At 40.3% G+C, this 14468-nt stretch overlaps 1 protein-coding gene across 1 annotated transcript in view; it reads left to right on the forward strand.

The window, feature by feature from the left end:
• LOC145356289 (ATP-binding cassette sub-family A member 13-like) overlaps positions 1 to 14468 on the forward strand; it is a 274002-nt gene that overhangs the window by 89097 nt on the left and 170437 nt on the right. The window contains exons 12-15 of the mRNA XM_080208858.1: positions 1946 to 2046; positions 4149 to 4334; positions 5899 to 6104; positions 11656 to 11777. Coding sequence (XP_080064984.1) covers positions 1946 to 2046; positions 4149 to 4334; positions 5899 to 6104; positions 11656 to 11777 — 615 coding nt within the window. The remainder of the gene's footprint in view (positions 1 to 1945; positions 2047 to 4148; positions 4335 to 5898; positions 6105 to 11655; positions 11778 to 14468) is intronic.

A 14468-nucleotide genomic window follows, 5' to 3' on the forward strand; every position in this document is an offset into this window, starting at 1 on the left:
TTGGTATCGTTCTGTTGGAATGATGGGACAAAGGATCTCTACAGAACTTTTAAGTAATTAGTTAATATCTAACTGCACCAGGTAAACACAGAACCTTCAGTCATTTGCCCTGAGATTCTCAGGCTGCAAAACAGCTGATGTTGAAATCACACACCCATTATTGAAACTGCTCTTTTTATTTCCATTGACTTGAATGGAAATGAACAACATACGGTTATCTATTCAAAGATCATTATGGATCTTTCAGATTTTGGATACGCAAAATCTAATTCCTACCCAAATTTGACATGAATTTTATTTTGATCCCATGTGCATGAGCTCTTTTTTTAATGTCTTCCATTATATTTCAGAATTATGAATGTATGTAATGTATATATATGCCTGTATGGCACTTAGTTGATGCACAGACATTCAGTAACCTGTCATTCAGTGCTCAATCCTGGAAAGGAGTTTATTCATGTTCTTAAAACTACTGGGATAAGTTTACATGCAGTCTTATACTTACCAAATCTGGTGTCTGATACCAAAAATAAAACTGATAAAAATACATTGGGCCACAACTTCCTCAGTGTCAGATTTCCACTCTGTACCCATTTACCTGTGCCAGGTTTCTTCTGTGCCTGTCTTGCCTGGTCTTTCTGATTAGGGGCTGGAGTTGGACATGTGGAGGATGACGGAGTCGGGGAGGGGAGTTGTTCCAACTATGTTGGGCCTGGGAAGCGGGAGGGTTGTTTGGGATCTGGGTGGGGGGGTGGGGGGGGGGAAACGGCATTGTGTGCTGGGTTTGGAGAGGTACTTGAAGTTGTTATGCGTAAGTTAGAAATGGTTTGCTTTCTTCTCATCTTTTCTGAATAACTTTTTGTGTAACAAATCGCTTTGTCGGATGGTTCCCTGCAGAGAACAGTTGGCCAGGGGAGTTTTCTGGACAACTGATGTGTAAACCCTGAGCTGGAAACTTCCATGAAGGATTCCCCAGTTCCTCTTTGTGGTACCCCCAAAATCTGACTGTGGGGAGCCAGGAAGTTACAGGCCTCAAGGAGCCAACACTTAGGACTGGACAATCCATTTGCAAATTCTTTAACTATATTTCATCTTTAAAAGAGCTAGATAGTATTTTGTGATGCACTTGTTTTGGATTGGGGCACAAGCCAAAATAAAAATGAGTTTTGCTGATTTATGCTACTGAGACATTAACTTACACTTAATTTTTCTTGCTTTTGACAGTAAAAGTAAAAACTCAAAGGGCCCAAAAAGCCAGGTTTTCAAATCAGCAACAAAAACTGACTTCAAAGATTCTTAAATATTTATCACAATGTAAAAATCATTCTGTTGTTTAGTCAATTATTATGTAACAGATCCTGAACAACAACTGAGTTCAGAAATACATTTCATAATTCTTGAATCAAACTCAGATTTCAATTTTGGTCATGGTTCACAAAAAAATTGAATTTAGTTCAGTATTGTTTTATGAAATTTTTTAAAAATTCATTCATGGGACATTGGCACCACTGGCTGGCCAGCATTTATTGCCCAGCCCTAATTGCCCTTGGAGGGCAGTTGAGAGTAAACCACATTGCTGTGGCTCTGGAGTCACGTGTAGGCCGAACCAGGTAGGGAAGACAGATTTCCTTCCCTAAAGGACATTAGTGAACCAGGTGGGTTTTCCTGACAATCAACAATGGCTTCATGGTCATCAGGAGATTCTTAATACTAGATTTTTTAAAAATTGAATTCAAATTCTACCATCTGTCATGGCAGGAAACCAGATCCCCAGAACATTAGCTGAGTTTCTGGATTGATTGCCTCATGATAATACTACTAGACCATTGCCTCTCATTGCCTATGTGCAATATTATGAATAGTATCATGGTAATACTTTGATTTGTGCTGCTCATGCCTCATGCTACAATAAGATTGATGGATTTTTGAAAAAATGTTCTTTCAGCTGAGCAAGAATTTATTAAGAAAGTGTCCACCACTTTGGATGTGAATACTGTGAACCAGATGATGTTGGAAGTCGATATCTTGATGACAGAACTAAAAAGGGTAAATCAACAAAACCTGCATTAAAACACAAAGGGCTAAGCCTTATCATTTGGCAGAATGTTGGTTCCGGTGAGAAAAACTGTCTGGTTCCACAGAAACAGGTCGGTTTTCTCTCCAGATTTTACCACACTCTGAAAGTACAGCTGGGCAAGTTCCCTAGCAATTGCACTGCTGTGCCTCCAGCCAATGCTCAAGTTCTAAAAAACGGTTCTCAAGCTGCCCCAACTGGTAGCACTTCCTGCAAATGTGGTCATCCAGACTTCCAGGAGCATGTAGGAAGTCCCATTTGCTGCAGGCCATGCAAAACACAGGACTGAGCTTAAAAGAGCTTATATTTATGCCAATTAGAAAATTATTGTTTTTTTTAAATAGAGCTCTTTCCTTTCTTTAATGCAGCTTTAACTTGGAGAGAAGCAACTTATCCACTACTTACTAATCAGTCCTCTCCCTTGTAGCCTCTACACCTCATAGAATCATAGAATATAGAAACCCTACAGTACAGAAAGAGGTCATTCGGCCCATCGAATCTGCACCGACCACAATCCAACCCAGGCCCTACTCCCATATCCGTACATATTTTACTGACTAATCCCTGTAACTTAACGCAGCTCAGGACACAAAGAGCAATTTTAGCATGGCCAATCAAGCTAACTCGCATATCTTTGGACTGTGGGAGGAAACAGGAGCACTGGAGGAAACCCACGCAGACATAGGGAGAATGTGCAGACTCCATACAGACAGTGACCCAATCTGGGAATTTTACCCAGGTCCCTGATGCTGTGAGGCAACAGCGCAAGACCTTTCTCTGAAGATCAAAACATTATAAAGCAAAAAAAGCAAAAAGCATCTCTTTCCCCTTTGCACTGAATTCCCACAGTACTCCAAATTCCTGAGTACACTCCCTCTGGCAGTGTGTCACTCACAATGTACACTCTCCCAACTGCTCGGTGTGTGAATCATTGCCCAGTGTTCAACTGAGGGCCTCTCAAGCACAGAACAGAAAATAGGTTCATTGTTCCTGCAATCATTTATTTTGCCTATTGCTTCCATTTCTCTCTAAGCTTTCCAGCTGAACTGTTTTCAATTCTCCAGTCTTTTTGCATCTATTTTCCTCTGGTCTGTCCATAGGCTGTCAGCTATGCTCCTTCTCATCTGCAACCTTTTCTTCTTCAGATTTCTCTACTATTCAGCCTGGAGTCAATGACTCAGCCTTGCATGCGATTCTTTGTTAACCAGCTCTCTTTCAGTATTTTGTCCAATTGACTGTTCCCTGACTGTGAGCCTAGCCAACAAGGGGTTAATTTTAACCTAGCTTGCCCTTAGCGAAACTGGCAAGCTCAGCTGCAAGATTGGCATTACATATTTGAAGTTATGGAGAATGATATTAAGTAAGACATAAAGTCAGAACTCCACCTGATCCTGTGAACTTCTTGCCTGGGAAATTAGATTAAAATTACCACATGTGTCAGCAGGTGAATAATAGGCAACCTATTAAGATCCTGTCCCCAGCTGTTGTTTGTCTAGTTACACTTTCTAGCACTGGATGAATGGGGATGTAAGGATTTTCTCTTCCTTTTTGAACTCAGGACACTGAAGGCCACAGTGACTTAGATTGAGATTAGCTCCCTCCATTCAAATCTCCATTAATTCTTTGTAGTCTTCTTCATAGATGATGCATTTGGACTTAAATGAACATTAAAATAAAGCATTGTGGTACTGTTTATGCAGCGATAATCAACTCGATATGAAACTTATATTTTGTCAGAACTAATAATTTGATGTGACTTTATTTATAAATGTTATATAGAAGATCATTTACCCAAAGCTCCAGCTATCCCCCTCCAATCTCCACTGCCAACCCACCCTCCCCTTTCCCAACTAACACATTTGCAGGGCTTAAACCTTCAAGATTTTTCAATTGCATTCAGGTTTAATTATAAATATTTGAAAAAAGAAGAAAATAAAGTTACAAATGTAACTGTTTAAAACCACCTTACTCAATTGCATGTGTCAAAGATAGCAAGAGAAAAGATTTAAAAATGTGCAGATGATTGTTTAGCATAGATATTATTTTGAAAAGTTCTGTCTTATACCTTTTTCAGATTTTCACCCAAAATGTAACCATGAAGTGCAATGACGTGGCCTTTAAGTTCAAGGATATTCTCAATTTACCAGAGCAAGCATTTTCAAGTGACATCCTAAAAGCTTTAGACTGTGATCGATTTCAGTCTGATGATGCCTGGAATGTGGCTGAACATTTTCCATCTCTGAAGAGCTATTTTGAAGCTGTGAGTAGTAGTTTACATGGAGAATATTACATAAAGAGTCTCCATTAGCTGAATGATTCAGCAGCCAGTCAATAGCTCTAGTTTGTATAGGAAATACCCAATTATACCAGCTATGTCTGATATAAATTCTGAAATACCCAACCTTTCTAACAAACATTGTTGTAAAGTAACTTTCCCTTCCAGTATGTTGAATTGTATCATGTAGCAAGGCTGCTTTGAGTTAGAATTGATATACCGTTGGATATGTATTTCATTCAGGTCAATTGTTTGTAAAGTTTCAATATTGTGTAATGAAGCCTGATGCTACTATTAGTGCCTGTGTTAAATTTATGAAAACTGATCAAATCCCCACTGTTAATTTTCCTGGTACAGGTAATATATATGGAAACTTCAAACAAAAAAGGGGAGAGGACAATTCTGCTGAGGAATGCAGACCAATTTGTAGTTTAACAATGAAAGTAATAAAGATCTTCCTTTTAGTAAATCACATTGAAAGCATATTATAATATTGGTGTGATAAAATGCTCTTTTGAAGATGAATTCCAAAGGAAATTTAAAAATATACGATCTAGCTCCAGCATGTCAACTTGGTTAGATTTTCATCTTAGTGGCAAATAAGTTGAGTTGGGAAATCTCACAGCCTGGTGCATCCACTTCATATTATGCTCTAGGGGTGGGAGTGTGGTGCAGTATAAAATCAGGCCCATTCCCCTGGAAGCAGATCTAAGGCAGCCTCAGAGGTGCTAAGTGATTTAATTTAAAGGCCTGTGTGGGTTCTCTGGTTGTGTTGTTAAATATAAAGCCTTCAATCCATCACCTCACACCCCACCACTTCCCATCCATATTAGCCCATGCCTTCTACCCACTCTAATGACGCCTTATATCCTCCATGCCAATTCATCCTCCCCACTTATCCTCATGTCCTGTTATAGCCATTATGCCAACAGTGCCAGCTCATGCCAATACCTGTTTCCCACCCACCATCTTTAGTGCCAACTCATGCAATATATAACATGGGTAGATCCCAGGAGTCATATTGAGCTGAAATAAAGATCTCAGTATCTATTACATACTTCACTTTATGAAAAAACATTTATTTGTGAAAGCCCATTAACTACATTTTAAATCCCCTCATGTATTTATTCCCTTAAAAAATCATATTTATAATCCCATATCAAAGACAGCTAATCATTTAAAAGCTTTTGGAGATGTTAATCAAACTATTAACATACAGGCCCTGACTATGATAATAAAAGATTGTGAAAACAGTCAAGCAGTCATAATGCTATAATAGCACTAAGGGTTATGTCAACAAATATTTATATATCCTCTGACTGTTGATGTTTACGTATTTATTTATCTTTCAAAAGCCAAGCATATTTGAAATTGAACTACACTGTAGGTCAGAGGTCAGAATTTACTCAGTTGCTCTGAAATGATTTGAACTGTAACTGTAGTGCTCAGTAGGCTAATGCACCAATCTGCTAATATAGGATTTTTGAGTATTGTTCATGTGATGGCTCAATATGCAACCATGGCATTAATTGATTCTGCTTCTTTACAGCTTAATGTTTTTGAATCTGTGCTTGCGGGGAAGCAGGAGTTTCCGGTCACAGTTTCAGACGTGTACAAAAGCTGGCAGGAGGTAAACGCAGCAATGACCAACTGTACAAATTTCTACCAAGAGTTCTTCACGAATTTCTCAAAAAATCTTGAGGTTTGGCAAGGATTTCAATTCAGCAGTTTTCAGGAGCACCTCCTGTGGAACTTGTAAGTGATGCTTAGTTATTTAATTATCCTGGAGTTTTACCATAATTCTTGCAAACTTCTGTCGTTGCTCTGGTGGAGAAAATTTGAAGATCTTTGACCAGATTTTTGAGGGGGATTGATTGAACTCATTCAGAATTTTTCAATCGTTCTTTTTGGTGTTGGTCACCGCTAGGTCGTCCAGATTAATTGGAGGTTATTTAGTTATTTACCCCCTTCCATTCTCTCTCTAATGATGGTATTGACTCTTCGAGTTAGATTGGTGCAAATCACCTCTGATCACCTTGCCTAAATAACTAACTCCTATTCTTGAGCATGGATTGAAAGTGCAGACAAATAAAGAAATCAATTCTTTCTTCAAAGCATGTCCACATGTATTGACTTACCATAATGATGGCTGAATAGTAATCAGTGTTTCCTTTATCAAAAACAGAGAGTCGGTGGACAGTTGTTATGTCCTTGCCACATTCTGTTTGGAATAACCTAACTCAGCAAAACCTGCTCATTGGATTAACACTCTAAATCTTTTGGGGATAATTTTAGAGAATTGTTGGAAGTGAGGCCCATTTTCCATATCTCCTCAAATTAAAAAGCACATGAAAGCAACCCATCCACCTACTGTGGAATTTAGGATTAGTGTGGGGCACTGTCTTCAGTAGCCATTCTGTATAAGTTCTTGGTGATAAGCCATGTATGGCAACAGAAAATAAAAACTGCCTGTTCAACATTGAGCGCAAGATGTATTGACGCATGAGGGTTTGTATGGAGAAAGCAACAATAGAGAAGACTAACAGTAGGAAAGAAAAGCAACAAGGTGGGAAGGTTGGCTAAGGCTACTGGGGAGACTTTATACTAGAAAGCGTGGGGGGAGGGAATCGAGATGAGGTGACTGGGAGCGAGGAGGTTAGCTTGCAAATAGAGAAAGATTGAAGACAGTGTAAGAGGGAGGATAGATGGGTGATGGAGAAGGGGAGCGCTCAGAGCGAATGTTTGAGATGTGTCTATTTTAACGCCAGGAGTGTGGTGAATAAAGTAGATGAGCTTAGAGCGTGGATTGCTGCTTGGAAATGTGATGTGGTGGCCATTACAGAAACTTGAATGTCTCAGGGACAGGACTGGAGACTTCAGGTGTTGGGTTTCAGAAAGGACAGGGACGGAGGCAAAAGGGCGGGGGGAAGTGGCACTGTTGATCAGGGATAGTGTCACGGCTGTAGAGAAGGTGGAAGCCGTGGAGGGATTGTCTATGAAGTCTCTTTGGGTGGAAGTTCGGAACAGGAAGGGGTCAATAACTTTACTGGGTGTTTTCTGTAGGCCGCCCAATAGTAACAGGATGTTGAGGAACAGATAGGGAAACAGACCCTGGAGAGATGTAGTAATAACAGAGTTGTCGTGATGGGAGACTTTAATTTCCCAAACATCGATTGGAATATCCCTAGGGTAAGGGGTTTGGATGGGGAGGACTTTGTTAGATGTGTTCAGGAGGGTTTCCTGACATGGTATGTGGATAAGACTACAAGAGGAGAGGCTGTACTTGATCTGGCATTGGGTAATGAACCTGGACAGGTGTCAGATCTCTCAGTGGGAGAGCATTTTGGGGATAGCGATCATAACTCTATCTCCTTTACACTAGCATTGGAGAGAGATAGGATCAGGCAAGCTAGGAAAGTGTTTATCTGGAGTAAGGGGAAATATGAAGACATCAGGCAGGAAATTAAATGAGTAAACTGGAAGGAGATATTCTCGGGGAAAAGTACTGAAGCAAGGTGGCAGATTTTCAAGGAATGTTTGTCTGGAGTTCTGCGCGACAACGTTCCAATGAGAGGGAGGTTTTGGTAAGTTATGGGAACCGTGGTGCACAAAAGTTGTAATGAACCTAGTCAAAAAGAAAAGGAAAGCGTACAAAAAGGTTCAGAGAGCTAGGAGATGTTACGGATCTAGCGGAGTATACGGCTTGTAGGAAGGAACTTAAGAAGGAAATTTGGACAGCCAGAAGGGGTCATGAGAAGGCCTTAGCAGGTAAGGTTAAGGAGAACCCTAAGGCGTTCTACAAATATGTGAAGAGTAAAAGGATGAGATGTGAAGGAATAGGACCTATAAAATGTGAAGGTGGGAAAGTTTGTACAGAACCGGTAGAAATAACAGAGGTGCTCAATGAATACTTTACCTCGGTATTCATGGTGGGTGGTTGTAGTGCAGGCTTGCAGCAGACTGAAAAGATTGAGTATGTGGACATTAAGAAAGAGGATGTGTTGGAAGTTTTGAATAGCATCAATATAGATAAGTCGCCGGGACCGGATGGGATGTACCCCAGGTTACTGCGGGAGGTGAGGGAAGAGATTGCAGAGCCTCTGGCGATGATCTTTGCATCACCGATGGAAACCGGAGAGGTTCCGGAGGATTGGAGGATTGCGGATGTGGTTCCTATATTCAGGAAAGGGAATAGGGTTAACCCAGGAAATTACTGACCGGTGAGTCTAACCTCAGTGGTTGGTAAGCTAATGGAGAAGATCCTGAGGGACAGGATTTATGAACATTTAGAGAAATTTAGGATGCTCAAAAGTAGTCAGCACGGCTTTGTCAAAGGCAGATCATGCCTCACGAGCCTCACGAAAGTGTGACTAAACACATTGACGAAGGAAGAGCGGAAGATGTGGTTTATATGGACTTCAGCAAGGTGTTTGCTAAGATCCCCCATGCAAGACTTCTTGAGAAAGTGAGACGGCATGAGATCCAAGGGGCTGTTGCCTTGTGGATCCAGAACTGGCTTGCCCACAGAAGGCAGAGAATGGTTGTGGATGGGTCTTTTTCTGCATAAAGGTCGGTCACCAGTGGAATGCCCCACGGATCTGTTCTGGGACCCTTGCTGTTTGTAATTTTCATAAATGACCTAGATGAGGAAGTGGAGGGATGGGTTGGTAAGTTTGCTGATGACACGAAAGTTGGTGGTGTTGTGGATAGTTTGGAGGGATGTCAGAAGTTGCAGCGTGACATAGATAGGGTGCAAGGCTGGGCGGAGAAGTGGCAGATGGACTTCAACCCGGATAAATGTGTAGTGGTCCATTTTGGCAGGTCAAATGGGATGAAGGAGTATAATATCAAGGGTAAGACTCTTAGCAGAGTAGAGGATCAGAAGGACCTCAGGGTCCAGGTCCATAGGATTCTTACATCGGCCTCGCGGGTAGAGGATGTGGTTAAGAAGGCGTATGGTGTACTGGCCTTCATCAATCAAGGGATTGAGTTTAGGAGTCGTAGTGCTGCAGCTTTATAAGACCCTAGTCAGACCCCACTTGGAGTACTGAGCTCAGTTCTGTTCACCTCATTACAGGAGGGATATGGAAGCTATTGAAAGGGTGCAGAGGAGATTTACAAGGATGTTGCCTGGATTGGGTGGCATGCCTTATGAGGATAGGTTGAGGGAGCTCAGTCTTTTCTCCTTGGAGAGATGAAGGATGTGAGGTGACCTGATAGATGTGTATAAGATGTTGAGAGGTATAGATCTAGCGGATTCTCAGAGGCTTTTTCCCAGGGCTGAAATGGTTGCTGCGAGAGGACACAGGTTTAAGGTGATGGGGAGAAGGTACAGAGGTGATGTCAGGGGTAAGTTTTTCACTCAGAGGGTGGTGGGTGAATGGAATCGGCTGCTGTCGGTGGTGGTGGAGGTGAACTCGTTGGGGTCTTTTAAGAGACTTCTGGATGAGTACATGGGATTTAATAGGATTGAGGGTTATAGGTAAACCTAGTAGGTAGAGATATGATTGGCGCAACTTGTGGGCCAAAGGGCCTGTTTGTGCTGTAGTTTTTCTATGTTCTATGTTCTAATAATTGAAAAGATGAGTCCAGTTAATGGGTCATCAGTTCAATCCTTGCTCTGTTTTTGACTTGCTGAGTGATTTTGCATTTAAAAGTCACATATGTATGGCAGGATCCAACAGATGTTAATTGCTGTGCAAACAAAATCCTTAGGGGAAGCTTTCCTATGTATCACAATGTTTAATTTTATATTTTTACACAAAGAAAGGTCTACTGAATTCAGAATTCACAAATCCCAGTAACATTTTTGGGATTTTAAACAGTAAATTAAAACATTTATTAAAAAATCTTTTTTATTTAAATAAAGAAAACTTCAGGGCTCAAAGTTATAGTTGTACAGTTAAAATTTGCTTCATAGCACATTCCACCAAAGAATCCCACTTGGTTAGACACATACGTAAGCATGCTCGAGGCAACGCTCCCATATAAATGTTTTGCTACGGAATTCCAGTAATATTATCACATGGCAAACCTTGTTGCTGTGGGAAAAGCTTTCTCAAATTTCTGAGTCACAGGATTTCTCAAACTTTCTTCCAATCTGCTGTGGAAATTCATGAAACTTCAAAAACAAAAGCCTGCTTTCGGGGAAAAAAGGACTCTTCTGGCTTGGTTAGAGTAAGTGCATCAAACTTTGCATTTTCATAGCTCTTTTCCTATCACATTCTCCAGGAGGTCTCCTGTAGCCACCATTCAACACATCTCCACATCTTTCCTTAAATTTTCTCTTTCCCCATCATCCTCAGTGCCGCTTTGAACCGAACTTCCCCAAAATATGAAAATCTTTCTTGTTCTCCTAATGCTCCCAATTCTGGATAAAATAAAATTTAAGAATAATTCCTTGATTATGTGTAACATCTCCTAGATTGTAAAACCTTCTATTCATCTTCTAAACGTAACCACTGAAAATCACAAGCCTGATGCAAATTTCTAGTCAATGCCTGTTAACTTAACAGAAGTCTATTTCATTAAAATATATGCCTTTAGCACTTACATTACTTTGAAGTCTTAAACCTACCAGAAAACCTACCTTCAGTTTAATTCAAATAATTTTTCACATACAGATCCAAAAGCCTACTTCACAGAATAAAACAAAGACCCCAAAAATATTAAAAATAAATGCATATCTTGTCACAATGGTAAATTATATGGTTGACGTCATAAATAAATCTGTCAATTTTTCCTGTTAAATCATTGGTGAATTTACATCCATTTCTGTCTTAGTTTACTAATGAATGTAGATCCACCTTTTCTTCTCAGTTCTGTAGTCAGTTTGTATCAACATTTTCTGTAATTAGAAGTGAGTATAAAACTTCCTTTTCTTGTCAATGTATCACTATATACTGCACTATGGTGCAGTAAGGTATAAAATCAACATTGATCTGGAAAACTTTAGTTAATTTGTTCTACAATTTTGCTACCTGTTGCAGTGGAGCAGTTAATGTTAAATACCTAGTGTAGAGATCAGTAAATTGTGTTGTCTCCAATTGTTCATTGGACAGGACTTTGTGCTGGTCACATTGTAGACTTGATCTTCAACTTCAGCTGAGTAAACTCAAGCTATGGCATTCATACCTGCAGCAATTGACTTCAGTGTAGACTGGCGTAGTAGTGGATGTTTCACATCATTAACCTTGCTGTTTTAATCTGGGGCAAAAGTCATGTTTAATTATTGCTTAATTGGTCTGTAACTAAATTGCAGCTTACTTTTTTTGTTGTCCTTTACTAAGCCCTTAATTTATTCCAGGGCCTTTGATGCGTTTGATGCACTAGGAGCTGCATTGGAGAGCAGTGAATCCTGGCCAGGCATGGAAATGCCAGTTAGGCAAATTTGTTGGCTGATAGAAAACTCAAACCAACCTCTCCAAGGTGAGTAAATAGAAATCAGGCCCAGTAATACAGAATCATATTTAGTTTACAGATATGGTTAATGTTCTGGACTTATTTTGGAGCAGAGAGGGTTGAAAATGATACATTAGTTATCTCTCTGGATTAAAGTTAACTCTTATGCTTCATGATGAGGCTTAGGATTTGTTTAACAAGGTTTGAACATTTATGTCCATCTCGGTCCAAGTTAAAATAAAGAAGTGGTGCTATATTTAATGCATGAATGTTACGAGCAAAATAGATATGAGATGTTGCACACGGTTAAGCAATGGACATTGATGAGATAATAACACTGCAATAGTATGAAAAATAATAATGCCATTTCTTCACACTGTATATTATTGCTGGATCATCACTTTGCATTTCTGTCAGTAGTTCATTTGTGCTTCTGCACCTCTAAAATCTCACATATTAAAGTGCAGCTTCCTTCATTCAGATCCAATTTTTGCTCATGGGATGTCCAAAATATGAAATGTCTAAAGCTGCCAGAATTATTTATTTTGTCAAGTACACTTTTGGGTGCCCTTTAGAATAGGCCAGAATACCTTTGGGAGGACTATTGTGTCCTTTTGCGGAAGATCACACATCTTTTGGGATTATTAGAAGAGGACATGAATGTACGTAAAAAGTGGATAAACTTGTTGGAACTATCAGGTTGTCAAGGAAACTGTCAAGGCGTCAATGGACTATTAAGATGTCATTTTTTAAGCAGTCAAGAGATGTCAAGCTGCCAAGAGAACCATTAAGCCATCAACTCATTTAGACCAACTTGCCTCTATAGTTTTGAAAAAATACACTTTAGTATCAAAAGCAATCAGTGCTTGCTAGTTCCCTCTGCCTATTGACATAAATTTGAGGGTCATCAATACAGGACTTATTAGAGTGGATGGCTGTCTGTTCACCATTTGACTGACAGCTCCAAATACATTTGAAGTCTTTGAAGTGAGACTATGAATACATATGCTTCCTTTTATATGCCAGTAAGTAGTTGAAGAAAGTTAAATGTAGTGAATGGATTTTTATCAGTGGGAGGGCTATTTTAAATAGCAAATTTATCAATGGACATTTAATTTTATTTTCTTTAATCTCAGCATGGGTGGATATAGGATGAATTGACGTGGAGGGTTTAAGGGAAAAGGGTGTTGGGTAGGGAGCATAAATTGGCAAGATTTGGTATTAATTTGGCATAGGGACATATAAAGGGCCATGGAAGATGTTTGGAGGTGCATAGGTTGGCATATGTCATTCTTCCTAATATCTGAGGGCTTGTGCAAAATCCTTTGGGCTATACAGGGCCGTGGCCCAATTGAGTGGGGAGCTAGATGGAGGGGCATGGAGGGTATGAGGAGCCATGGAATGTGGTTAAAGGACATTGGTTGGTATAGAGATTAAGAGGCTTCATGGGGTGGGTAGAGAGGAACAGGTTGGTATGACATTTATGAGAAGTCATGAATGTAAGTAAAGGGGCATTGGTTGGAATGGAGTATATGAGGGATCATGGGGGTGGGAGTAGGAGCATAGGTTAGCATTGAAGATATGAGAGGCAGTGAAGATGGGTAGAGTGGCATAAATTGGCATAGAGGGTGTAAGGTATCATGGAGTATGGGTGTGACAATGAGATGTGTTGGCCTGGGTGAGGTGTGGGATATGTGTGAGGTGAAAGGAGTTGGAGAACTTTTTGTTTGTTTTATTGTTTCTTTAACAGCTGGGGCAAAGTGCTGGATCACTGAAATGGGCACTTCCCACATCCCACTCTGGGGCTGGCAGCCCTTGCAGCTGGCCTCTAAACCGTTTGTCGGGCCAGCATGCCCAACTCAAGTTAAGAGCCCAACCCCCATCAGGATGAAATCTGCTACCTGGGGCATTTTCTCCTAAGTAGGGTTTGTAGAGGAATTTCTGCTGTGCTGTGTTCCTGACTCGGGAGTGAAAATTCTGGCCAGCAAATGAATTAAAGCGTGAGAAAGAAGATTTAGAATAGAATAGAACATTATTGTCCACACAAAGTGGAAATTTGTCTTTGGCTTCACCTCCAGTACAATTTGTAATCATCATCCTTAGTTTAAAAACAATGAATATTTCATGTATTCCTTCATTTATCTATTTGTGCTTATATAACATACCAAACAAATGCAACATATTGCACTCTGCCATTATAGCATGTACTGCTGATAAAAGGATACCCACACTCTTACTTAAGTGACAGAGCTAGGCTTGGATCAGATTATTGCCAATAGCACAGGGTTTGACCCCTGCTCCTGACACAGTAGATTGACAGGGGGAAAATGTGCAAACTGCACACAGACAGTGACCCAAGCTGGGAATTGAACCCAGGTCTCTGGCGCTGTGAAGCACCAGTGCTAACCACTGTGCTACCATGGGGTTTGGATAGATTGGATAGGATGAATAGGAAGCAACTGTTCCGCTTGGTTGAAAGGTCAGTCACAAGGGAGTATAGTCTTAGGGTTTGGGGGGGGGTAGGAGATTTGGAGGGGATTTGAGAAAAAGGACACTCAGAGGGTGATGGGAATCTGGAATACCCGGCCTGGGAAGGTAGTGGAGGCAAAATCTTATAACCTTTAAAAAAGTATTTAAAATAGCATAACATTCAAGGATATAGGACAAGTGCTGGAAAATGGTATCAGCGCGATTTTAGTGACAGTTATTGCCGGTGCG

This window comes from Carcharhinus amblyrhynchos, chromosome 2 (assembly GCF_965287045.1).
Source record: "Carcharhinus amblyrhynchos chromosome 2, sCarAmb.v2.hapA, whole genome shotgun sequence".
Classification (NCBI taxonomy): domain Eukaryota; kingdom Metazoa; phylum Chordata; class Chondrichthyes; order Carcharhiniformes; family Carcharhinidae; genus Carcharhinus; species Carcharhinus amblyrhynchos.